Raw genomic sequence first — 27609 nt, 5'->3', positions numbered from 1 at the left:
AAATGTAAAGATTTGTTTTATTTCTACTGGGAAAAGAGGAGGATAAATAGAACTGTTTTCCAATTTGCGCTCCACTGTGTACACACATACCCACACGCATACAAAAAAATACACACACACCAAAAATAAAAAAACAAACAAAAAGAAAACAAGAATTAAAAATCAAAACACCCTCAAACTGCACCAACACTTTGGATTTTGACCAAAAGAATAGATCCTGGGAGGAAGTGCAAAATGCAAAATCAAATGACCGAAAATGCTGAACAAACAGCATTATTAATATACAAAATATTATATTACTGAACTAGTAACAGTTGATGTTCTCCGTGTCTGTAAAACTTTGGAACCACATAGCTGATTTGTTAAATCTAGTCCATGCCAACTTCCAAAAACCAGAAAAGATTTTAGTTAGCTTCATTCTTTGATGCCTCATCAAAATTTTCTACAAGATCTGGAAAAAAAAAAAAGTAAATGAGTTAAAGATACAAAAAAAGAGGTAAATAAAATTCCTAACTTCTAACCCCAATAAAACAAAGTTGTTGCTACTAGAATCAGTCTGAAAATATACAGGACAAGGAACAGAAATGAATTGGTGGCATTTCACTAATAATGCTTCATTTATCTGCTTAAACAGTAACCCAAAGGAAATTTTAGTCTTGTCTATATACATACTAAGGTGAACAGCATTTCCACATGTCAATCATAATTCCCACAGAAATATTATAACAATAGCTGTACAAATTTATAATCACAGTGATTCCAAATTCATATGCAGGCAGCAAAGGTTTGTGTGACAATTTCTGATTCTAAGTTCTAAATGAGAGGGCTTTTATTCTTTTTCATTAGATCATATCCACATCATTGTGAATGAATATTCACAAGCTCATCAGCAACAACAAACTAAGTCTTTATGCAATGAATTAAATGAGATCAGCAGTATGTTAAAAATCTCAAAACTACAGAGATGTCACTTACCTGGAACATCATCATCTTCCTCATCAATGTCTTCTGGTTTTGGTGCTTTGCTATCCAACACTGCAAAAATTTTATTTTAAAATTAGTCATTGAGAACAAAGACATCTACAGATACTTTATATTTTCTTCATGTCTAAATCTTACATAGTTGTTCAGAAAAAGCAAAATATTGTATAATCTAATGTCATATTTTTTACTTAATACTAAAATCAATAAAACTCTAACTTCATTAGACATACCCTAAATACAGCTGCCTATTTCAATGGGCACTGCATGTAAAACATATTAAAAATGGAGTAATGCAGATTAGTTTGAATAAAAAGACATAGTTAATTTATTCTCCAAATTAAAAAATCAACATTCAAGATTTTTTTCATCTCCTTTGGTGTAAGAAAGTATCTATCTATGCAGTATGAGCACTGAAATAATAGGCTGTTTGATTTTTAGGAGTGACAAAACACATATGGGCCCGAATGGCACAGCTCATTGGTTGAGTGTCAAACTATGAACCTCGAGGGCACGGGTTCCATTCCTGATCAGGGCACATGCCTGGGTTTTGGGCTCGATACCCAGTAGAGGGCATGCAGAAAGCAGCCAATCAATGATTCTCTCTCATCATTGATGTTTCTATCCCTCTCCCTTCCTCTCTGAAATCAATAAAAATATATTAAACAAAACAAAACATTTTTATTTAAAAAAAAAGACACATATGAAACCAAAACTATTTTGGAAATTCAGAATGTTTGGTTGCTACATTTATAGTACAATCAATAATACTAAACAAAAATATAATTCTGTGATAGCACTATGTTTTTTTAAAAAAAATTGTATAGATAAGCATTTTATTCATATATCTTAACTGCATTTTTCCCAGGATATAAAATGTGATAGAGCAAACTCAAGGACGTGGGACTCAAATGACAACGGGGCAAAATTCAGAAACTGTTGCCTTAAAGTTATGTTAATGATCATACTTCAATAAAATGTTCATTATGTAGAACTTCTTTTCCCTTCTGTTTGGCCACCTACACACTCCATTTCTCAACCATAGAAGTAAATATGTCTAAAATCGGTGCTGGTTTTGATTAGCAATAGTGATGACATTAGCCTGAGTTCTAGCTCCTGGAAAGCAGAACTGTGATGATGCAGTGACTTGTGGGCAGTTAGGGCCCAACATAACTCTCCTTGTCACCACACATCATCAATGATTTTGAGCCAAGACTTGTGCTCTAAATATAATACACCAGTTAAACACAGGTGTTCTGGAATACCTGCTCTGTCAAATGAAGGGGAGGGTGGAAGGGGAAAAGGAACAATGATTCTATCTTTAAATACAATAGATTTAAAACTATAAATGGTGCAAAACAATGTCAATGTATTTAATATCACTGAACTATACACTTAAAATGGTAAGTTTTATGTTATGTATATTTTACAACAATTTAAAAAGAAACCCTCCGGTTTGGCTCAGTGGATAGAGCATCGGCCTGCGGACTGAAGGATCCCAGGTTCGATTCCGGTCAAGGGCATGTACCTGGGTTGCGGGCACATCCCCAGAGGGGGATGTGCAGGAGGCAGCTGATCGATATTTCTCTCTCATCGATGTTTCTAGCTCTCTATCTCTCTCCCTTCCTCTCTGTAAAAAATCAATAAAATATATTTAAAAAAAATAAAAATAAAAAAAAATAAAAAGAAACCCTGTGTAGGTTCTGAAAACTATGTCCATGGGTTTCATAAGTTTTCACAACTGTCTAATAAATTTCTAGGTCCAACATGTAATCTGTTATACTTCTTTTTGCAACATAACTCCTATTAAACCTGCCTGCCTGAGGCCTCAGTAAGTCTCCATTCATCAGGAATTAGTAAAAAGCACTTATCCACAGAAATCTCCAGCTAAAAATAATACAGAGGAAAGTATGATGTAAGAATGGGTGTTAGACAAGAAGCCCGTGGAAAAGTCACTTGCTCCCAGACTGTGCATCTTTCTAGGAAGCGCAGAAAACCCTACCTCCTCTCCCACGACTGGCCTTGTCCCCAGTCCTGAATAGTAGCCACAAGGGAAGTAAAGGCTGGTCGGCAGGAGTTACAAGGCCTCAGGGTCACACTGATTAACTGTCAGTTTCACCACTTTCTAGGATCTGGCACCATTCCAAACAGCTAAGGCTGGCTGCAGCCACAAGTGGGTCTTCACTCTTGCCTCTAGTCTAGTCTGCAAGTAAGGTTAGTGTGGGCTGTGCTGAGAGAGCACACAGCAGTTCAGAAGCTGCAAGAGGGCTGTGCCTGTCTATAGTCACAGGTAACAGGATTTTGCACTAAAAATTGCCTTAATGTGAGAGAGGTATCCTATATAATAAAGAGGTAATATGCAAATTAGCCCTCATAAGATGGCTGCCTATGACCAGGCCGGCAGGGGCATTAGTGAGGGATGACCAAATGACTGAACAGCAGGCTGCGTGGGGTGACCAGGCCGGCGGGAGAGAGGGCAGTTAGGGTGACCAGGCCAGTCGGGGGGGGGGGGGGGGGGGTGCAGTTGGGGGTGATTAGGCTGGCAGGGGGGGCCAGTGAGGGGCAACTAGGTTGGCGGGGGTGGGGGGGGCAGTTGGGGGTGATCAGGCCGGCATGCAGAGGCAGTGAGGGGCGATCAGGCCGGCAAGGGGGTGGGGGGTCAGTTAGGGGCAACCAGGCAGGCAGGCAGGTGAGTGATTAGGAGCCAGGGGTCCCAGATTGGAGAGGGTGCAGGCTGGGCTGAGGGGACCCCCAACCAATGCACGAATTTCATGCACTGGGCCTCTAGTTTCAAATAAGGGGAAAACTCAGAGCCACAGGCTATAGTTGTCTTCGACATTCTGTTTATAATACGCCCAGGAGAAACCTCTATCTCTGCACATGAACTGAAATCAAACTTGGGTATCCTCTTACTCTCTCCAATTAGATTGTGAGCTCCCCTGTGGTCTTTATGTGTGTACTAGAGGCCCGGTGCACAAATTCCTGCACTGGTGGGACTGAGCGAGTGGCTTGCAGGGATCAGGCCAAAATCCAGTCCAACGTCACCCGCAGCTCCTACCTGCTGCTTCCGCTCATCCCGGCCCCACTGTGCCTGCCGCGGGCTCATGCCCAATTAGTCCCGATCGGGAGAGGCTCATGCTGCCACAGCAGTGCTTGCCAGCCACGAGTCATGCGTCTGGCACCCTCCCGAGGGGAGTGGCCTGCAGGACTGGGCTGAAACCGACTCTCTGACATCCCCCAAGGGGTCTTGGATTATGAGAGGGTGCAGGCCAGGCCAAGGGACCCCACCAGTGCACGATCGGGGCCGGGGAGGGATCATGAGAGGGCTCCAGGGCGTGTCCGGCCCATCTTGCTCAGTCCCGATCAGCCGGACCCCAGCAGCAAGCTAACCTACCGGTCGGAGCATCTGCCCCCTGGTGGTCAGTGCACGTCATAGCATCTGGTCGACCGGTCGACTGTCTGCCGCCTAGTGGTCAGTGCACATCATAGCGAGTAGTTGAGTGGCCTTAGCATATTACACTTTGATTGGTTGAACAGCTGACCAGTCACCAGACACTTAGCATATTAGGCTTTTATTACATAGGATAACCAGAATCTAACACAATGCCTGGTACAACACTATGTTCTTGCTGCCATTAATCAGAAGTATCAATTGACTGTTTATAAAATGTGGTCTGAAGGTCCTGGCACTTACCTTTTAGGTAATTACTTTCAACCAAAATGTATTCAAATATTCCCTATGCCACACTGCATAATTATTAAAGAAACCAACTAAAAAATGTATGAAGCATACAAGTAACACTATAAAAGTAAAATATACATACAGGCAAATTCTTCTAGTAACGTGACACCTTTAAAAATCATTAGGTTCTTTAAGGTGGGGAAGAAAAGAGGTACTAAAATGAAATACCTACCTTGCCGAGGGAACTGTTCAGCTAACTTCCTAAGGCTTGTTAAGCTGTCAGCACCAAGCTGACTTAATATTCCAGGAAGCATTTCTGTGATTGGTTTGGCTTCTGCATGACCGGTAATTGCAAAGGTGTTAGCAGAAAGGGAAGCTTGGACTTTGGGATTGTTGAAATGAATAACTGTTCCATCATCTTTAATCATATTTACCTATATGAACACGAAAGAAAATGTACTTCACAAAATAGGTACAACTAAAACAGTATCTTTAAAAAAAACTAATTTAGCCAATTATGTTGTTTTTAGTTGGTAGTTATGCATTGCAAAGGTAGTAATTATCTAAGTAGTAGATATGGGTGGAAAAAGACCCTAGCAACAAAGTAAAATGGTGTAGATGGCACAAATTACTAGGATGGTCAAAGAATCTAGATTCTAAATTCAGACTTCTATGAGAAAGAAATTCATACCCACATTAAAAAAAAAAAAGTAATAATGAGCCAAGAACTGGCTTCTTAATGAAATAACCATTATCTTACTCAGTACACTATCAAACTAAATTGGTACAGATACCATTTGGTAGCCTCTTACTTAGGGGACAGGTTGTAGTGTATGGTAAAAATAACCACTGAAATCCACAAAGAACACTCAGAAATTTAATCAATCAGGTGTTTCACTCCTTTGAACACTTAGTAAATTTATAAAATTTTCAACTTGTTATCATCAAGTCATTCTCTGTGGAGGATTTTATCAGTTCCTCTAACTCAGGGGTCCTCAAACTACAGCCCGCGGGCCACATGCAAATACAAATATTGTATTTGTTCCCGTTTTGTTTTTTTTACTTCAAAATAAGATATGTGCAGTGTGCATAGGAATTTGTTCATAGTTTTTTTTAAACTATAGTCTGGCCCTCCAACAGTCTGAGGGACAGTGAACTGGCCCCCTGTTTAAAAAGTTTGAGGACCCCTGCTCTAATTCTTAAGTGCTGCTTCTCAACAACCTTCAATAACCTTGTAAATGTGAAAGAAGCTCTCCCACCCACTGGCCTGGCCACCAGAACATGCTTATCAATTACTGGGAAACCTTTAAAGCCATCCTCACATTCTTTCTATATGAACTGACTATGTATTTCAGATTTGATTTAATCCATAGCCCGAGTCTTATTGAGAAGGAAGGTTGAGCATGTGCTATTTAAAATGTTATTTTTCTCTCACTCATGCACGTTCTGTTTTAGAATTGAATTTGCATAGGTTAAGTGTGTAAAGAATGTGCTTCCACTATGTAGTTGACTCCACTGGGTAAGTTACCTTGGTGGTAACATGCTTATATAAAAGGTTAGGAGAGTTAACTCTTGGCTACTTTAGAAGCATTTCATGATCCATCCAAAAACTGCCCTTGTCACAATCAAGCAGAGATGCTGAGTGTTCTCCATGGTCAGTGGAAGTGGGCTTTTCTTCCTCAGAGGTGATCACCACCACTGATGGACAGCACCAGAAAGGTAGGGGAAGAAAGGGGTGTCTAAATTTCAGGCAAGACCTGGAACACAGAGAAAATAAAGGCAAATACCCTAGAAAACTATAACTTAAACCCACAAATAATTTCCCAAAATGTTTTTCTGACAAAAATCACTATTTCAATTCTATACCCTTCCCTCTCAGTATTGTAGTTAAGAGTCTATTTCATATATATATATATATGGCCCAATGCACAAAATTCGTGCAAGAGTAGGCATTCCTTCTCTGGCTGCTGGCATTGGCTTCCCTCCAGCACCCAGGACCCGGCTTCCCTCTCAGCCTCGGATTCGTCCAGAAGGTCATCTGGAAGGACATCCAGTCTAATTAGCATATTACGCTTTATATATATATATATATATATATATATATATATATATATACACACACATACATACTAGAGGCCCGGTGCACAAAAATTTGTGCACTCGGGGGGGGAAGAGGGGGGCCCCCCAGCACGGCCTGTGCCCTCTCACAGTCTGGGACCCCTCGGGAGATAACGACCTGCTGGCTTAGGCCTGCTCCTGGATGGCAGAGCGCAGGCCCAATCCCTAGGTGCAGCCCCTGGTCGGGCTCAGAGCAGGGCCGATTGGGGAGTTGGGGCACCGCCCCCTGTCATGCACAGAGCAGGGTGGATCGGGAGGTTGCGATGCCACCCTCAGTCACGCTCAGGGTAGGGCCGATTGGGGGGTTGGGGCACCGCCCCCTGTCACACTCAAGGCAGGGTTGATGGGGAGGTTGCGGCGCCACCCCCTGTCATGCACAGAACAGGGCCCATCAGGGGGTTGGGGCGCTGCCCCCTGTCACTCACAGAGCAGGGCCCATCAGGGGGTTGAGGAGCTCCCCCCTGTCACGCACAGAGTAGGGTCGATAGGGGAGTTAGGACACCGCCCTCTATCACTCACAGAGCAGGGCCAATCAGGGGGTTGGGGCGCCGCCACTGTCACACTCAGGGCAGGGCCAATGGGGAGGTTATGGCTCTACCCCGTCACACACAGAGCAGGGCCCGTGGAGGGGGGGGGGGGGGGTTGGGGCGCCGTCCTCTATCACCCACAGAGCAGGGCCGATCAGGGGGCTGGGGCGCAGCCACTGTCACACACAGAGCCACAGGGCGATCAGGGGGTTTGGGTGCTGCCCTCTGTCACGCTGATCCGGTGCCAGGAGGCCTCGCAGCTCCGCTGATCCTGGTGCTGGGAGGCATATTACCCTTTTACTCTATAGGATAGAGGCCTGGGGGCAGGCTGGTTTGCCCTGAAGGGTGTCCTGGATCAGGGTGGGGGTCCCCACTGGGGTGCCTGGCCAGCCTGGATGAGGGGATGATGGCTGTTTGCAGCTGGTCACACCCCCTTCAGGGTGGAGGTCCCCACTGGGGTGCCTGGCCAGCCTGGGTGAGGGGCTGAGGGCTGCTTTCAGGCTGGTGGTTGTTGATTGAAGCTCCCAACCGCTCCTTTTTTTTATTTTATTCTGGGCCAGCTTTAGCTCTGGCTCTAGCTCTGAGAGCAGGTATCTGGTTTGTTTCGGTTCTATAATCAAAACAATGTATAACTCCAGCTCTGAGATCCCGGCCTATATTTGTTAGAATGTTTCAAACTGCCAGCTCAGAGGCCGGCAGCGCAGGCGGGGAACGTTGCAGTCTGCAGTCACTGGAGCAAGCAAGCCTCATGTTCGCTTCCAGCTGCCTGGCTGCCGGCCGCCATCTTGGCTGACAGCTAATTTGCATATGCTCACTGATTAGCCAATGGGAAGGGTAGCGGTCGTACGCCAATTACCATGTTTCTCTTTTATTAGTGTAGATATACACTAAAGGCCCATTGCATGAAAATTCATGCACTGGGGGCGGGGGGGCAGGTGGTCCCTTAGCCCGTCCTGCCCCCTCTCACAGTCTGGGAACCCTCAGGGGATGTCGCAGTCTGGCCTCCCTCTGCGGGAGGCAACTGGCCAATCAGGGGAAGGCGATGTCCCCATCACGCCTCTGATGCTGCCACTGCCGGCCGCCGCAGCTGCCTGAGCCTCAGGCTGGCCTTGGCAGCAGCAGCCGCCATCCACATATTTTACATCCTGATGTAGGTCTTTGTAGTCTGAAATACATTGTTTGAGTTTAGTGTAAAAAGCAAGATGAATTCCACCTCAGATTGTGAAATGGAGATAAATTTATTAATGGTTGTTTTAAATGGGGTTTGTATAAAAAATGTAGTTTCATGAATAAAAAGGTCCAGAAAGGGGTGGGGAGTTTAGTTAATTTTAGGAGAGGATAAAATACTAGAAGTTAAATAGGCCAGAATATTTTGTTTCTATCTAACATTCCTTCCTCTCTACTGAGCAAATGACACAGTTATATAAGGCTCCTAGACACAAGCTATTAGAAACTATCAAAGGATGAAATTGTTGGGCTGATTAGTTAGACACCTCCCCTACCCTTTTAGAGGTAAAAGAAGGGCTGAGGAATCTGTTAAATTCACAAAGCAAACTGCATGTATTTTATATGGAGAATTCACATTTTCCAGCAATTTTACTGATGTTTGGTCTAAATAAGTCATACAAGCTACATACAGTATAAGAACAAGGAGTAGACAAGTAAACAAAAACTATTAAACTAGCTACTATACCATTTCTCAATTAAACAGCTCCGTTTAATGCGTTTTTTTTTCCCCACTTAACAGGTAGTTGAAAGGATGTTACTTGAACAATGGAGGAGGCATTTTTGAGACCCCAGTCCAAATGCCCTTGCTCTTATTTTTGGTTTTAACAATATGGATACATCGTGTATTTACCAGGAAATATTTTGTTCTTTCATACCTAGTGCATTTACATACGCAGTTTTCACTTTTTAGAAAAACCTTGTCCTGCTTTCCACTGTGTAAATTCTCATTTAGCCAAGTCTTGGGTCAGATGCTCCTAAACTTAAGGTGATTTATGCACATTCTTTACTTTGTGGGTATGACAACTAAATAGAATTGTCATAGTAAAATCATGTTTGCAAGTTTTACCTTATTAGAGACTAGAGGCCCGGTGCATGAGATTTGTGCACTGGGGGTGGGGGTGGGGGGTCCCCTCAGCCCAGCCTGAGCCCTCTCACAGTCTGGGACTACTTGGGGGATGTCCGCCTGCTGGCTTAGGCCCAATCCCCCCTATGAATCATGCCTAAGCCGACAGTCGGACATCCTTCTTGCAGTCCAGGGTTCTCGCAGTCCAGGACCCCTTGCTCCTTACCGCCCGCCTGCAGCGGAGGCGGGAGAGGCTCCCATCACTGCCTCCCCAGCCACAAGCCCAGCTTCTGGCTGAGTGGCACTCCCCCTGTGGGAGTGCACTGACCACCAGGAGGCAGCTCCCGCATGGAGTGTCTGCCCCCTAGTGGCCAGTGCACGTCGTAGCAACTGGCTGTTCCGCCATTTGGTCGATTTGCATATTAGGGTTTTATTACATAAGATGAACTCCTTGATATCAGAGATCATGCTTTACTAGACTTAGCAAGTATCCAGCACATAAGAGTCACTCAAATTTGCTGAATGGACACCAGCTACTCAATTTAATCTAAATCATGGATGCTATCAGACCTCAACTCCCAAAATAGTAAATGAAGGGTCATCTCAAGGTTTAGAAATAGCGCCACTAATAACCCTAATGATGCCCAGAATCCTCTGAGCTATATCTTTAGTCTGACTTTTCCTATTGTTCTGATCTTTCAGAATTAGCCTGACTGTCCTACAGAATTTAGGGCCAGTTTAAGTCATTCCTCACAACTGCAACTATCAAAACTTAAAAAAACCCTGCCTTTTCTGGCCTCCTATAGGCCACACATATTAATTCCAGCACCCTCCTATCTGGCAAATCTCATGCTTGTTTTATTCTTACACAGCAGTAGTTTTTATAGCTATCGGAGGCTCACAAAGTTATACTTGACTCCATAACACTTGCTGACAATGGCCCTCAGTTCAGAGAGGAGGTTTAAATTTTTCTATGTGATTTTTTTGTGTCCAAGTCCCCACTTGGCCAGGTAGCTACAGTTGTGAAAACTGACAGTTGTCTTAAAATCAAGTTTTATTGCCACCCCTTCTTATAGTGGCATTAAATGTTTTTTTTTTTTTTTTTTTTTTTTTAAATATATTTTATTGATTTTTTACAGAGAGGAAGGGAGAGAGATAGAGAGTTAGAAACATCGATGAGAGAGAAACATCGACCAGCTGCCTCCTGCACATCTCCCACTGGGGATGTGCACGCAACCCAGGTACATGCCCTTGACCGGAATCGAACCCGGGACCCTCTAATCCGCAGGCCGACGCTCTATCCACTGAGCCAAACCGGTTTCGGCGGCATTAAATGTTTATCAGAAAATCCATGTTATTGTCTTCCTCCTACATCTTAATAGGGTGAAATGATATACATTTTAATAAGGCACATAAATATCTGGGGTTTTGTGAGTGTAAGGGATGTCATATTTTGAGGATTATGGGCTTTGCACACCCATAAGTCAGTATCTTTCTCATTCAATCCTAAGCTCAGCACATACTTATTTCTAAAGATTTATATTAAGTATAATCTATTCTTTTTGATGTAAGCTAAAGCAAACAGCTGTCATACTGTATGTTATGCTGGGATCATTTTCTCTTATGCTCTGGTGGCAAGAGTCTGATGAGATGACTTCTCTATAGCAATACTGTAGATGGCATAAAATGGCATACCCTTTCTGAAAAACAATTTGGTAATATCAATGAAGAGTTCTAAAAATGTTTATGCTCTTTCAGTCAGTAGCCACATTTTCAAGAATCTATTTGAAGGAAATCAGAAATGAAGGTAACTATTTATATACCTAAGAGTCCAAGATGTGATTTTTTTTATTATCAAAGCATTACAACGTAGAGGAGAGACCAAGATGGCGGCGTAGGTAAACACCGGAGATTATTGCCGCAAACAACCACTTCAAAAATACAACTAAAAGACGGAATGGACATCACCCAGAACCACAGGAAGGCTGGTTGAGGAGAGACTCTTCAACTAGAAGGAAAGACAACAGCATACCGAGGCTCAGAGCAGGCGCAGTGTGGAAAATATAAAGGTGCGGTGGTGCGCGCGCAAAGCGGGCTGGTGGCTGAGGGCGCGGTTGTCGTTTTCAATCAGGAGGGAGTCTCAGACTCTGAGCTCCAGATCCAGGTGAGTCTCTAGGGACTCAGACTCAAATGGGAGAAGTGTGATTGTCTGGCATCAGTTGGAACGTGAGGGCAGCTTTCTCTCCGGGGTTTGCAGCGGTTGCTGGGGTTCTGAGAAGCAGAGCCTTTGGGAACGGGACTGAGAGCAGCCATAACTGCCCCCTCCACCTGCCCTGTTGACCGATCCCCTGCGACTCGCCCCGCCCAAGCCCTGCGCAGAGCCATTTGCCGGATCGCCTCAGGCAAAGGTAGATTAGCACCTCTCCAGAGGACAGAAGTTTTCCCTCGGCAGACACAGCTGATTCTCACAGCCAGTCGGCCTGGTGGTAAAATCCCTCTAGTATTAACTACAACAATCAAGGCTTAACCAGAACAAGACTGCACACAAAGACCACAAGGGGGCGCACCAAGAAAGCATAAAAAATGCGGAGACAAAAAAACATGACAGAAATGGAGGATATAGAGCTAAAAAATGCAATTTTGAGGGCTTGCAATAAATTTGAGGAGAGCCTCACGAAAACTAATGAGACCCTCGATGCTATGATAAAGAACCAACTGGAAATTAAGCATACACGGACTGAAATAAAGAATATTATACCCAATAGCAGACCAGAGGAGCGCAAGAATCAAGCCAAAGATTTGAAATGCGAAGAAGCAAAAAACACCCAACTGGAAAAGCAAAATGAAAAAAGAATCCGAAAATACGAAGATAGTTTAAGGAGCCTCTGGGACAGCTTCAAGCTCACTAATATCAGAATTATAGGGGTGCCAGAAGATGAGTGACAGCAAGATATTGAAAACCTATTTGAAGAAATAATGGCAGAAAACTTCCCCCACCTGGTGAAAGAAATGGACTTACAGGTCCAAGCACAGAGAACCCCAAACAAAAGGAATCCAAAGAGGACCACACCAAGACACATCATCATTAAAATGCCAAGAGCAAAAGACAAAGAGAGAATCTTAAAAGCAGCAAGAGAAAGAGGCTCAATTACCTACAAGGAAATACCCATACGACTGTCAGCTGATTTCTCAACAGAAACTTTGCAGGCCAGAAGGGAATGGCAAGAAATATTCAAAGTGCTGAATACCAAGAACCTACAACCAAGAGTACTTTATCCAGCAAAGCTATCATTCAGAATTGAAGGTCAGATAAAGAGCTTCACAGACAAGGAAAAGCTAAAGGAGTTCATCACCACTAAACCAGTATTATATGAAATGCTGAAAGGTATCCTTTAAGAAGAGGAAGAAGAAAAAGGTAAAGATACAAATTGTGAACAACAAACATGCATCTATCAACAAGTAAATCTAAGAATCAAGTGAATAAATAATCTGAGGAACAGAATGAACTGGTGATTATAATTAATCAGGGACATAGAAAGGGAATGGACTGACTATTCTTGGGGGGGAAAGGGGAATGGGAGATGCGGGAAGAGACTGGACAAAAATCGTGCACCTATGGATGAGGACAGTGGGTGGGGAGTGAGGGCGGAGGGTGGGGTGGGAACTGGGAGAAGGGGAGTTATGGGGGGGAAAAAAAGAGGAACAAATGTAATCTGAACAATAAAGATTTAATTAAAAAAATATATGCATACAAAATTGGAAAGAAATACTAGACTAATAGTAGTTATTTCTGGGTAATGGTACTATGATCGAATGTTAGTAACCTTTTCATGTTTTCTATATACCCCTAATTTTCTACAGTGACATATTTTTATATTGAGGGGGGGAAAGCAAATTTAAAACAAAAGACATTCATCAATAGATGAATAGATAAAATGTGATATTATCCATACAATGGAAAATTATGCAACTATAAAGGGAGTGAAGTTCTATACATGCTACAACATGAATGAACCTTGAAAACATTATGCTAAGTGAAATAAGCAGATATGAAAGAACGAATATTGTGATTCCACTTATATGAAATATCTACAATAGTCAAATCAGAGACAGAAAGTAGGTCAGAGGTTATCAGGAGCTGAGGGAGAAGGAAACAGGGAATTATTGCTTAATGGGTACAGAGTTCTGTTTGGGATAATGAAAAACTTTGGAAATAGATAAAGGTGGTAGTTGCCCAACATTGTAATTGTAATTAAAGCCAATGAGTTGTACACTTAAAATGATTTAAATGGTAAAATTTTATATTATGTTATATACAGGGTAGGGCAAAAGTAGGTTTACAGATATTTGTATGGAAAATAATACAATGATTAATAAATAAGAATAAATTCTGTGTTTGACATACATTACAAACCTACTTTTGCTCAACCGTGTGTGTGTGTGTGTGTGTGTGTGTGTACACACACACATATATATATATCACAATAAAATATAGCAAAAGTGGGAAATTAAAAGATAAAGTATGGCTGCTATGGAATGATAAGGTGAGTGGGCACGGTACTTTCCCTTTTACTCTCCTATATTCAGAGCTGGCACCTGAGGCTCTAATTGGAGGAAGAAGAAATTGTGGAAAGGGTTAACCAATAACTTTAAAAATAGGCAACTTGGTTAATAAATAATCATTATAACCCACAATATGAGGTTGTAATAATAAATATATTGTAGCAAAGCAATTTAAGCTAAGGGCAGCAGAAGTACAAAAAAAGTGTTGATTCCTAGAAGATAGGGAAGGGTTCATAGAGGCAGAATTATAGCTTAGAAGCTAAATGTATCAGTAAAATTCTATGAAGCAACTAGGCCATCTTAAGCAGAAATTCAGATTTTTGGTGACATTGTTCATCTAACAATTTTGATAAAATAAATTGTTTCTGAGAAATGGAACCACTGCTACTGTTGATCGATTAATGTTATCAGGGGAAGAAAAGTGACAGCACAGTCACTATATCCAACAAGATTACCAAATAAGAAGCACATCCACATATCTACACTAATAAAAGAGAAACATGGTAATTGGCGTACGACCGCTACCCTTCTGATTGGCTAATCAGCGTATCCTTATGCAAATTAACTGTCAGCCAAGATGGCGGCCGGCAGCCATGCACTGAAGCGAGCAGGGAGGCTTCCTTGCTCCAGTGACTGCAGACTGCAACGTTCCCCGCCTGACTTGCCGGACTCTGAGCTGGCAGTTTGAAACATTCTAACAAATATAGCCGGCTGGGATCTCAGAGCTGAAGTTATACATTGTTTCGATTATAGAACGGCAAACAAACCAGCAGTGGAAGCCTCAGAGCTAGAGCCAGAGCTAAAGCTGGCCCAGAAGAAAAAAAAAAAAGAAAAAAAGGAGTGGTTGGGAGCTTCCCGCCAGCCTGAAAGCAGTCAAAACCGCCAGCCTGAAAGCAGCCCTCGGCCCCTCACCCAGACTGGCCAGGCACCCCAGTGGGGACCCCCACCCTGAAGGGTGTGTGACCAGATGCAAACAGCCCTCAGCCCCTCATCCAGGCTGGCCAGGCACCCCAGTGGGGACCCCCACCCTGATCCAGGACACCCTTCAGGGCAAACCAGCCGGCCCCCAGGCCTCTATCCTATATAGTAAAAGGGTAATATGCCTCCCAGCACAGGGATCAGTGGAGCCGCGAGGCCTCCTGGCACTGGATCAGCGTGACGGGGGCAGCGCCCAAACCCCCTGATCGCCCTGCGGCTCTGTGTGTGACAGGGGGTGGAGCCCCAACCTCCTGATCAGCCCTGCTCTGTGTGTGACAGGGTGCGGCGCCCAAACCACCCCCCCCTCTCCACGGGCCCTGCTCTGTGTGTGACAGGGTAGAGCCATAACCTCCCCATCGGCCCTGCCCTGAGTGTGACAGTTGTGGCGCCCAAACCCCCTGATCCGCCCTGCTCTGTGTGTGATAGAGGGCGGTGCCTCAACCCCCTGATCCGCCCTGCTCTGTGCGTGACAGGGGGTGGTGCCCCAACTCCCCTATTGGCCCTACTCTGTGCGTGACAGGGAGGAGCTCCCCAACCCCCTGATGGGCCCTGCTCTGTGCGTGACGGGGGGGGCGAGGGGGGGGGCAGTGCCCCAACCCCCTGATTGGCCCTGCTCTGTGCGTGACGGGGGGGACGAGGGGGGGGGCAGTGCCCCAACCCCCTGATGGGCACTGCTCTGTGAGTGACAGGGGGCAGCGCCCCAACCTCCTGATTGGCCCTGCTCTGTGCGTGACAGGGGGTGGCACCACAACCTCCCCATCGACCCTGCCTTAAGTGTGACAGGGGGCGCTGCCCCAACCCCCCAATCTGCCCTACCCTGAGCGTGACTGAGGGTGGCATTACAACCTCCCAATCCGCCCTGCTCTGTGCATGACGGGGCGGCGCCCCAACTCCCCAATCAGCCCTGCTCTGAGCCCGACCAGGGGCTGCACCTAGGGATTGGGCCTGCGCTCTGCCATCCAGGAGCAGGCCTAAGCCAGCAGGTCGTTATCTCCCGAGGGGTCCCAGACTTCGAGAGGGCACAGGCCGGGTTGAGGGACCCCCCCTTCCCCCCCGAGTGCACAAATTTTTGTGCACCGGGCCTCTAGTCTTCAAATATCATAGAACTTAAAACACTTCCAGAAATTTAGTTCTGGGTTACACTCTTGGAATTCACCTAGGAATGCCTTCCTAAAACCTGGCTTTGTATGAAAACAGTCTCTGACACTCCCCTGCCCTTTACTCTTTGACAGCTTTGGATTTCTCTACCTTTGGTAACATATAAAAGAAATCTATATATGATTATAATTATTAAACCAAATCAACAAGCTAATGCATGCATAAAAGACCAGAGAAGCTTGTCTCAATCCAAATAGTCATTCAGTTTTTAAAGTTTCTCAAGAGGACTTAAATTAAGCTTTGGAAAGGGAGAAAAATCACCGATACTGACAGCTTAGGAAGTAAGGTTTGAACTTTACTTGGTAAAAGTGGACGCCGAAATCGGTTTGGCTCAGTGGATAGAGCGTCGGCCTACGGACTGAAGGGTCCCGGGTTCGATTCCGGTCAAGGGCATGTACCTGGGTTGCGGGCACATCCCCAGTGGGGGATGTGCGGGAGGCAGCTGATCGATGTTTCTAACTCTCTATCTCTCTCCCTTCCTCTCTGTGGAAAATCAGTGAAATATATTTATAAAAAAAAAAAAGTGCAACTAGTTTGTGAGTGTTGGAAGACAGCATGCATGCACGTGAACACAAATGGTGCATGTGAGAGTGTGTACATACCTATTATGTACCATTAATTTTGTGCGTGATGTTCTGGAGCTATGACTCTTCAAGAAGTTAGAATTGTGCTGGCAATACCAACAATTCAGTTTAATAAATACTATAATAAAAGTCAAAACAGGACATTACAGGAAAGATATCTAACCCTTCTTTGCATAAATATGTATATGTGCTACCAGGAAAGTTTCTGAGAGGAAATAACACCTGCATTAAGACCTGAGAAAGAAGAAATCAAAACAACAATGAGGTACCATCTCACACCTGTCAGAATGGCTATCATCAACAAATCAACAAACGACAAGTGCTGGAGAGGATGCGGAGAAAAGGGAACACTCGTGCACTGCTGGTGGGAATGCAGACTGGTGCGGCCACTACGGAAGACAGTATGGAGTTTCCTCAAAAAGTTAAAAATAGAACTCTCATTTGACCCAGTGATCCCACTTCTAAGAATATATCCCAAGAAACCAGAAACACCCATCAGAAAGGATATATGCATCCCTATGTTCATAGCAGCACAATTTACCATAGCTAAGATTTGGAAACAGCCTAAGTGCCCATCAGCAGATGAATGGATTAGAAAACTGTGATACATATACACAATGGAATACTATGCTGCTGTAAAAAAGAAGGAATTCTTAACATTTGCAACAGCATGGATGGAACTGGAGAGCATTATGCTAAGTGAAATAAGCCAGTCAATGAAAGAAAAATACCACATGATCTCACTCATTTATGGATAATAAAGACCATTATAAACTGATGAACAAAAATAGATACAGAGGTAGAGCAGCATTGAACAGACTGTCAAACTACAGCGGGAAGGCTGGGAGGGTTGGGGGATAAGCATAACCTATGGACACAAGACACTGGGGGGTAGCGGAGGCCGGGGGAAGGTCAAGGGGGGAAAAAAAAGGAGACAGTCCTAACCGGTTTGGCTCAGTGGATAGAGCCTGCAGACTGAAGGGTCCAGGTTCAATTCTGGTCAAGGGCATGTACCTTGGTTGCACGCACATCCCCAGTAGGGGGTGTGCAGGAGGCAGCTGATCGATGTTTCTCTCTCATCAATGTTTCTAACTCTATTCTCTCCCTTTCTCTCTGTAAAAAATCAATAAAATATATATTTTTAAAAAGGAGACATATGTAATACTCTTTGTAATACTTTAAGCAATAAAACAAAATTTTAAAAAATAAGCTACATGAGAATAAAATAAATTTGGAAAAAATTTAAAAAAAAGGAAAAAGACCTGTGAAAGAAAAAATAGCAATGTCCTCCGAAACAATGAAGGGGATTTCTTTTATCTATAACTAGAGGCCGGTGCATGACTTTGTGCACTGGGGGTGAGGAGGGTTCGCTTAGGCTCAGGAAGCAGGCCTAAGCTGGCAGTCAGACATCCCCTCAGGGTTCCTTACTGCTGCTCCGGAGGCGGGAGAGGCTCCCACCCCTGCAGCTGTGCTCGCCAGCTGTGAGCCCGGCTTCTGGCTGAGCGGCACTCCCCCTGTGGGAGCGCACTGACCACCAGGGGGCAGCTCCTGTGTTGAGCATCTGCCCCCTGGTGGTCAGTGTGCATCACAGCGACTGGTTGTTCTGCTGTTTGGTTGATTTGCATATTAGGGTTTTATTATATAGGATGGTCAAAATAATGAATTCTGCATGGGCGGTGTTCAATAATACAGGATATTCGGCAGGTACTTCCCTTTCTTTGGTAAGTGGTACCACACATAGTAATGACATAATTAAATCTAACTTATGGCAGTGAAAATTTATACATTGGTTATTGTCAGAAATGGAATCATTAGGTGAAGTAGATCTAGATGGTTACATTACAACTAATTGATGCTATGATAATTTTTTAGTGTCTTTTGAAAGAAACAATCTCTGGTTTCATATTTGAGAGAAGTAGTATCATCAAAATATAATAAAATGATTTAAAAATATTTAACCAATAATATTTGAAAGAGGACTAGTAAAATAGCTAGTCTATGAAAAGCTATTGCTAGAGCTTTTTGGCTAAGGTAATAATTAGAGAGACTTATATAGCAGAATAGTGCTCTTATGGGAAAAAAGTCCATCGTATTTGAAGAAATCTTGGGGTTTCTTTATTTCTATATTATTGGAAAAAAATCTTGTTTTACCTTAAAATTCAAGAGCAGCTCCATAATTTTGTCATATATGCAAATACTTTCAGTCTGAAAAGTCTGATGAATTCATTAACTATCTACTAAAATCATTTTTTGGACAAGCATCCAATTTTATACAATAAGTAAATTCAACAGCTACAGTCCTTCAAAGATATCTGAGTGACAATATCAGATTCTCCTAAGGAGATATTTTATATTTGAAAAGTGTGGCTAATTATTTACGAATGTGCTATTTGTCCACATAATTTAATAATCTACAAAGTGATCATACCTCTTCAATACCAGCTATATTATTGACAGCCAGTTTTTTTAGAGAACTCTGAAGTTTTTTGTCATCAGCTGTAGCTGTTCTATGTACCACCTTCTTCTTTCTGCGAGCTGTACCCTGAAAAATAACCAAACAGAAGGGTTAGCGCGCCTTGCATCTGGCAACTGCAATCACATGTCTTCCTATCCACAGTACTCTGAAATCCACATCAGAAATTGCTGACTTAACAGTAATGATTAATAATGCTCAGAATTGTGTTTGTCAGCCTAATCCAGATTTTTGAAGGCCAGTTCTAGCCAGTTCTTATTCTTTCCAATATTCAGCCTTTATCATTTAAACATTGTTTTCTAACAAAAGTTTTCTAATAAAAAATAACTTATAACTTCAAGACAATTTAGTGTGCCTTATAACTACTTTTTTACAGTACCTATCACACCCTGACAATAAAGTCTAAAAATAGTCTGAATCTTTGGAGATTATGACAATATTAAGAATCAAATGCCTACTATGTGAGTGTTCTAGAGTCCTAGAATCCAGGAATGAAAAACATCAGGTTCTTACCTTAAGGATATATATTGTAGTAGAAAGGTAATAAATATTTATTTATTAAAGTAAATAAATATATAAACAAACTAGATTATTTCAAAGGGGATAAGGGTATTAAGAAAACACAGTGATAAGAGTATTGTGTGGGAGCTAAGCACTATTTTATTAGAATGCTAAGGGAAAGCCTCTTTGAAAAGGTGACATATGAGCAGAGACCCATGGGAAGATCTAGGGCAGTGGTTCTCAACCTTCTAGCCCTTTAAATACAGTTCCTCATGTTGTGACCCAACCATAAAATTATTTTCGTTGCTACTTCATAACTGTAATGCTGCTACTGTTATGAATCGTAATGTAAATATCTGGTATGCAGGATGGTCTTAGGCGACCCCTGTGAAAGGGTTGTTCGACCGCCAAAGGGGTCGCGACCCACAGGTTGAGAACTGCTGCTCTAGGGGAAGACTGATCCAAGCAGAATGAAACAAGAGTGAAGCTGTTGTGTCTAAAGAGAGAAAACAGGCCAGTATGGCTAGGGCAGAGTGAACAACAGGAAAGGAGGAAGAAAATGAAATCAGAAAGATAGGTAGGGACTAGGCCAAGTAGCCTAGAAAGCTACAGGAAGGAGTTATATTTTATTCCAATTGCAATAGAAAGCCATTGAAAGGTTTTAATCATGGAAATGACTTGATCTGATTGATAATTTTAAAAGATGACTGAGGTTGCTATGGAAAATGAACGACAATGAGATTAATCAGGAAGCTATTATTGCAGTCCTGGTAAGAGCTGAGGAATGTGGCAGTGGAGATGGGGAGAACTCAGACTGTCAGAAGAACCAACAGGACTTGCTGATGGCTTGGATGTCAGATATGAGAACAAAAGGAATCTAGAATGATGCTTAGAAGTTTGGCCTAAGCAAATAGGCTGAAAATTATACTATTTACTAAGATAGGAAAAGTTCATTTCTTAACCCATACTTTGAAATTCTAAATATATTTTTCCACTGAAAAACAATAGAAAATAATGGGTAAAATTCCTGGGCCAATTTATAAAAATGAAACTGAAAGCAGAGCTGAAATACTAACAAAGCAGCCCAAGTCTTGAGGGCTAAACCTTTCTGAGACCAGGCAGGAGTGAGGGGAAAGGAATGGAGGTTTCAATCTCGGAGTAGCTCCTAGAGTAGCACTCAGCCTTATTGAGGGTGGGCAGGGGCTTCAGTTTCAGCAACTCCAGTGGGAGTGGAAGAGAGCTCTGTGAGTAGCAGCAGAGATTGTGATAAAATCCAGCTGCTGAAGGATGGACCATGAGTAACTACATAGATGGTCATTTATTTGTGAAACATTTCCGACTCAGGGATAGCTTAATTGCTTGCTGGATACCTCAACTCAAATGATCCTCAGACACCTCAAATTCAACATGTCTAAAAGCTTATCAGTCCATCAAACAATTCTTCTTATATTTCCTACGTTTTGTAGCTGGTTGTACCACCATATATCCAGTCTCTAAAGCCAGAAATCTGGAGCTTATCCCAGACTCTTCTCTCTCCTCTTCATCCCCCATATTTTATTAGTCAAGTCAATTCCAACGCCTATATTTGTGTCTCACATATTATAGCAGCAGCCTCTTGACTGTTCTCCCCTATGCAAACTTCTATTTCATTCAATTTTCCACATGCCAGCAGTTATTTTTCTAAAATGAATATTATTTCCTTCTTAAAGTCTTTCAATAGTTGCCCCTTGCCTCTAGGATAAAATCCTCAGCTCCTAGAATTGCATATAAAACTATAATCCAACCTCAAATTATATACTCTAAATTCTAGCTGTACCAAACTAAAACAAAACATCCATTAAAACACCATATTACCTTAGCATCCTTAGTGCCTTTACATGTGTGAAAATGAAAATCTCTTTTTAATCTACTCACTTATCCTGTCACCTGTCTACCTAGTGATAAATTTTATTTATTCTTCACATCTCAGCTCAGTGATTACTTCCTTGTCTCTCAGAGGCAAGAATACCCTGTACTTCATTTTAACATTTATTACTCTGCAGTGTAATTGTGAGCATGTCTCTCTTTCAAGTTGAGCTGTGTCAAGAGAAGGAAACTTTAACTTGTTTATATTCTGTGCTATGCACATAGTACGTGCTCAATAAACTAGTTAAATAAAAAAAAATGTGCCAACCACCTCGTTTAAAATATATATAATAGTGATGTGCTGTATCAAGCTTTTCTAGGTACTAATGGTATCATTATGAAAAGAGCAAGTACTAGTCACTTCTTCCCTTCACCCTCTTCTGTCCCCATTCCCAGGAGCTGTGGTTATCATCTAAGTAAATGACACAGTTCAGCTGCTACATAGTATCCTACCTATCCTTCCCAGGTCTGATGTAAGCACTATTCTGGCTTTTCCTTTTGCAAAGATTGTACTGGGCAGAGATAAGGGTAGAATGTTCTCCTTGAGCCTAGGGACAGAGCTGAAGGGGAATCAAAGACGTTCAGTGCTCAGAACTAGCTCTTCCTTAGGCTTCAAAGTACATGGAATAAGAATGCTCATGTTCACACAGGCAGGAATTTGGGAGGAAAATCTAGCACTGAACAAAATGTTACAATCAACTGGAATATCTTCAGTTAACCGTTTGTAAACCAAACTGTAGCAGAAAGAGTATCCAGCACATTTGGGATGCCCTGAAGGTGAATCTAACATAATAATAGCTACCAGCCCCGCCCAGCGTGGCTCAGTTGGTTGGGCATTGTCCTGTACACCAAAAGGTTGCCGGTTCAATTCCCAATCAGGGCACATGCCCAGGTAGTGGGCTCACTCCCCGGTAGGGGGTGTACAGGACGCAGTCAATCAATGTTTCTCTCTCTCCCTACAAATCAATAATCAATCTTTTTTTTTTTAATATATTTTATTGATTTTTTACAGAGAGGAAGGGAGAGGGATAGAGAGCCAGAAACATCGATGAGAGAGAAACATCGATCAGCTGCCTCCTGCACGCCCCCCCCCACTGGGGATGTGCCTGCAACCAAGGTACATGCCCTTGACCGGAATCGAACCCGGGACCCTTGAGTCCGCAGGCCGATGCTCTATCCACTGAGCCAAACCGGTTCTGGCAATAATCAATCTTTAAAATAATAATAATAGCTACCATTTATTAAGTATCTACTCTGTGCCAGACACCAGGTTAGGTGTTTCATAAATATTACTCTAATTTTTTGGAGCATCCTATGTAGGACTATTTCTCTTTTGCAGATGTAAAAATGGAAGCTTAACAAGTTTGAGTAGCTTTTTCCTGTCACGTAACTACCAGATGTTAAGAGGATTCAAACAAAGGTGGCTATTTCCATTACACCACCAGAAAGAGAAGTCTTCTGGTTATCTACTTTAGATCTTGACAAATTATTTTCAAATTGGAATGTGGTTTGATCTTGATTATTGAAAAGATTTTAGATTTTCAATAACCACAAATCCAAATAATAATAATATCTGATAATAATACATCCTCCTACCAATTTTTTTTATGCCACACTCACCTTGCCCCCTATCCGGACCTGAGCCTGAAGTTTGGCTAACTTTTCTTGATTCATGCTGTTGGTAAATCTAGGGGGGGGAAAAATAGATTTGTTAAAGTTACTGTTTTACCAAAATAAAATAACTGTTTATGCAACAGTACCTTCTGGTTCACTGAGTTTGCAGCATTCATTACCACCATGATCATATTAATACTGCCTATATTCTTAATAAATATTAATAACTTTTTCTAGCTTCATAAACCAGATATTAAAAGAACAAAAATTAAATAATACCACGAGGGAGCCGAATATGCAAATAGAATGGGATTCAAAGTTACCTATTTGAAGATCCCTCCTTAAATGCATGATTCAAGTAAAACCTAACCAATTACACAATCTCTGTAGGCAAGCCAGTTTTTCCCTCAAAGATTTTTACAGCAGAGAGCTGTTACCAAATGTTATTAGCACAACCTTTAAGTAGATGTTTTTCTCCCAAATCACATTCTGTATTCCTTGTAAGCCATAAATAAAAAACAAACCAACAAAAAAAGCTGGACAAAGGAAAAAATTCAACAATAGACTGTCTAGCTGTCAAGATATGAGGTACTCATGTCCTCTATTCAAGGTCAGATGGTATGTTAATAACAAGGAATGAGAACCAGATTTTCAGAGGTTCAGTGCTTCTGCAGCACTTTCCAGAGTTCATTCAATACTTTGCAGTGATATAATATGTCATACGTATCAAGATATGCTTGCATACAGGGCATAATGCCTCACTGCACAATTTGACAAAAAACATATCTCTGCTACATTAATACTAAAATTTTTGGGGGGGGGAGAAGGTGAAGAGACTCTTACTAAAGCCCTTTAAGGCTAAACTTAATTTTGAAAATTCTAAGAACATTATAAAGTCATGAATCCTAGTCTGGTCAGTGATATTCATACTAAGGAAAAAAGTTCTTAAGTTTATAATGAACCATAACATTCCACACTATATAAACAAAAGCCAATGTTAAAGCCTTGTTTTACTTGTTCTGTGGATCAACAGATCATTACTGAGATGTGAGAGATGGCATAAAGTACAAGCCTTTTTTTGGCCAATTCTCTAACCTCTTTATAATCATCATTCAGATGAAAAAGACTGTTTTCTTCATTTGAGAAGTGAAAGAGAATCAAAGATTATTCCTAAACATTCCATATTATGACACTGTACTTAGGCACTAACCTGTATATATATCTCTGCTTTAAGGCCAAATAAAGTCCAGTTTCCAAATAACATTTTTTTACATTAATTCAGAATTTATTTACAGTCTTCATTTTCCCAGTTGCGCAGCCTAGTCAAATAACATTTAGAATTTATGATTCCTTAAATCTTCGCTCAGCACTGAATCACAATGTTCAAGCAGCTAAAAACCATCTCTTATACGAGGAAGTGTGATTAGAATACAAAATCAGAGATCTTTAGTGTGTCATACACTTAAATTTGCTGACGTAAATCCCAATCTCTATGCTCAAAATCTACAGAAAAGGACCAATATTCACTTTTCTCAAAGGAATTGGCTATGAAGATGTAGTGAACCAACAAAGAGCTAAGGACTTTTTTGACCAAAAAAAGGGGCTAAGTGAAACTATTAGAACTAGACATAGGGTAAATAAACCTTTTGGGACGCCTCTGCATTTCCAAGTGACAACCCCCAAGAGATGGAAGAGAAGAGACAGAAATCAAGAGAGAGAGTCCTGACTTGTCTGAAACAAAAGCAAACAAAATTAACTATATCAATGCGCACAGTAAAAGAACAGATTCCATTTTAGGTAATCAGGACAACAGAGAACTTGTTCTCAAGGAGTATCTCAGGAAAAAAAAAGCATATTAGGGAGGTTGGAAGCTCAAGGGGGTAGGGGAAGAATGGGGGTCCTTTGTCTATTAGCAGGTTGGGGTGTATGGAATTCAAGTAGGAAAGAGGAGTGGTCTGTCTATGAGAAATGTCAAGCTTAGAAATGTAAACCTTAAAGATCACCTGGCTCACTTTCCTATTCCTCAATCAACCTGTAATTTATTGTCTTGTATGTAAGGCCGTCTCAAATACTTGCCAGCAGCAGCAGGGTAAAAATTATGAACAGTTCACCTCCCTCCCAATTTAATAGATTTGCAAATGAGGGCCCAGAAGGGAGAAGACACTTTCTAGGCCCAAAAGGGAGAAATAACTTCCTAAGGGCATATGATCCTCGAGCTCTTCCTTGGGGACCCTAGAATCTTTCAGCCTTTTCCTTACGGACTCAAGAAAGGGTATCAACAATGAGGTTATACTCAATATTTATTGAGTGCCTAAGTTCCCAACATTATAGTAGGCATTTTCACATACATCATGCTTACACAGAGATATAATAATTTCAGCCCTTAGTCCCCCCCCCCCCCCTTTTTTTTTTAATCGTGTTGGGTTTCTCTAAGAGAAGCATAAGCTTTGCCATCAGAAGAATCAAGGTTCTATCACTCAGGGTTTCGTAAAGGTATTTCACTTCTCTGAACCTGTGACTCTTCTGCACTAGAAAAAGTGTTAACGCCACACACTTCAAGGCGTGCTGTTCATGGTTAAAGGTTATCAATAGCACAGGGTATGACTCACAGTAGATTCGCAAAAACTGGTAACTATTGTTACCAATCCCGAGGGGACAGCTACGGTATAGTCAGTGAAAGGACGCGGGACAGGAAGTTGAAACCACCATCACTAGCGATGTCACACTGTGTCAGTCGGTCCGCCATCCACCTCCTGACAGCCTACTACGCATCCAGAAGTGGGATGGGGCTCTCAAGACCCGCCGGGCAGTGCCCCGGAGCGGGAGGCCGACTGGCAAACAGTTGCTGCCATTAGGAGGTGCAGAGCGCTGCCACGCAATTCGGTCCGGGCGGTAGGGGGCCGGGGCTGCAAACCTCAGTTTCCCTCTCTGCCGGGGAGAATCAAATGCGATGACAACGGACTGGCTGTGCACAGCTCCAAGCTCACGACACTGTTTGGATAATGGAGAGTCACCGGACAGAGGCGGGGGATCACCCGCCTCCTGGGGCCGGATCTGGATGGCAACAGCGCGGGCCCGCTCGCCCCCACAGAGGGCGGTGGTGCTGGGGACCTTCCCTCAGGTGCCGACCCCCAGCTGCGCCGCCGGTAACCGACAGGCCAGGCTAGCCGCCTCCGCCCCCACTTCGCGCGCCACGGCGGAAGTGGCAGCCCGAGAGGTTGGCGGGTGTCGGAAGAAGAGGGCGGGGGGAGACCGTGCGCAGCGGCCTATGGCCGTGGAGTGGCGGGACCGCCGGGGGTCTCACCTGAAGCAGGGAGAGTCCTCCAACACCAGCACGCGGCAAGAGCAAGATGGCTGCCTCAGCCCAGACAGAGAAAGACGACGGAGGCGGCGGCGGCGGGAGCGGGGTCCACGTGATACAGCCAGCCCTCACCAGAGCAACCTATCCGGGGAGAGCGAGTGCGAACTACAGGGCCCAGCCTGCTCTGCGCCTCCCAATGGAAAGGTGACAGGTGCGGGTGGCCGCGGTGCATTCTGGAGCTTGCAGTCTCCCAAGCTTTCCATTGTGTTGGTGCCTGCGATAGGTAGGGAGCCTAATAAAAGCGCAGTGTGTATTTTTGTTTGGGTGTGTACTTTGTCAGATGTCTTTTACTAGGCATTAAGTATGCTCTGTCGTACTCAACTAGTCTCCACTTAGGAGGCGAGACAAGACATTTTGACCTGTTATGACATACAGAGAAAAAAAATTTGGAGACATACTCAACCCACAAAGTTTAAAGACAACAAAAGCAAATAAATAAATAATTAAAATAAATAAAAACAACAAAAGCAAATAGATTTAACCAGAAGAAGCTTTGAAGTTTAAATGCCTGCAGTGACTTCTGTCCTGATTCCCTGAAGAGCTAGGTCAGTTTTGCAATAACAGATACCAAGTTCGGGTATTTTTCAGAGCAGGCATTGGTTAGTTGCATAATCCCTGAGTGGAAGAATTGCGGTTGCAAGGAAAATAAGGTCCAGCGCTTCTTCTCCAGCAAGAAGAGGCGTTCTTGCAAGGCACGGAGACCATGTACAGGTTTTCTAGGTCTCCTGGAGACCAAGCAGGAACCCAAGAATGAAATCCAGTAGTCTAGTCTTTTATGTTTACGGCGGGGGAAGTGGGATCCGAGGCCAATGGGCAACCCGCCCACTGTTTGGCGCGGCTGACTTCGCCGATCGATAATTTGCGTTGTTGATATTAAGTGCAGCGGTTCTAGGGGGCGGGGCTAGCCTGCTGGCAGACGCAACCAGCAACGGTTTCCGAAGCTTCCTCCGCACCCCATCACTATCTCAGCCCACATTTTCTCTCTATGTCTTCCGACAGAACATCCAAAATCGGGGTTGGGTGGGGGGAAGCAACTTGCGTTTGAGAGCAACACCTATACCCTTCTACGTGATCTGCACCTTTAAACTCACTC

The 27609-nt window shown here is 43.0% G+C and overlaps 1 protein-coding gene across 2 annotated transcripts; it reads right to left on the bottom strand.

Moving 5' to 3' along the window:
• Positions 1-26565, bottom strand: BTF3L4 (basic transcription factor 3 like 4). 2 transcript variants are annotated; one of them, XM_070405115.1, is made up of 6 exons: positions 26460-26565; positions 23162-23228; positions 19091-19204; positions 4896-5097; positions 976-1035; positions 1-451 (listed from the first exon to the last, which is right to left on the bottom strand). In XM_070405115.1, exons 2-6 carry the CDS (start codon positions 23213-23215, stop codon positions 405-407), a joined length of 477 nt encoding a protein of 158 aa, XP_070261216.1. In that variant the 5' UTR covers positions 23216-23228; positions 26460-26565; the 3' UTR covers positions 1-404. The 2 variants fall into 2 exon arrangements, with proteins under 2 accessions (XP_070261216.1, XP_070261217.1); XM_070405116.1 differs by lacking the exon at positions 23162-23228 and having other exon boundaries at positions 26460-26562.
• Between the last annotated feature and the right edge of the window lie 1044 nt (positions 26566-27609).

The sequence above is a fragment of the Myotis yumanensis genome, unplaced genomic scaffold (genome assembly GCF_028538775.1).
Source record: "Myotis yumanensis isolate MYYU_CA2020_CCGP unplaced genomic scaffold, mMyoYum1.0.hap1 SCAF_2, whole genome shotgun sequence".
Lineage (NCBI taxonomy): Eukaryota > Metazoa > Chordata > Mammalia > Chiroptera > Vespertilionidae > Myotis > Myotis yumanensis.
Note: the sequence above shows the minus strand (reverse complement) of the source record. Positions and strands in the feature narration are given on the sequence as shown.

Coding starts and splice junctions, on each gene's coding strand:
- BTF3L4 (XM_070405115.1), bottom strand. CDS start 23,215: ATGAATCAAGAAAAGTTAGCCAAACTTCAGGCTCAGGTCCGGATAGGG. Junction 1,036..4,895: donor TGAACAGTTCCCTCGGCAAG/GTAGGTATTTCA, acceptor AAATTTTTGCAG/TGTTGGATAGCAAAGCACCA. Junction 452..975: donor GGAAGATGATGATGTTCCAG/GTAAGTGACATC, acceptor TTTTTTTTCCAG/ATCTTGTAGAAAATTTTGAT.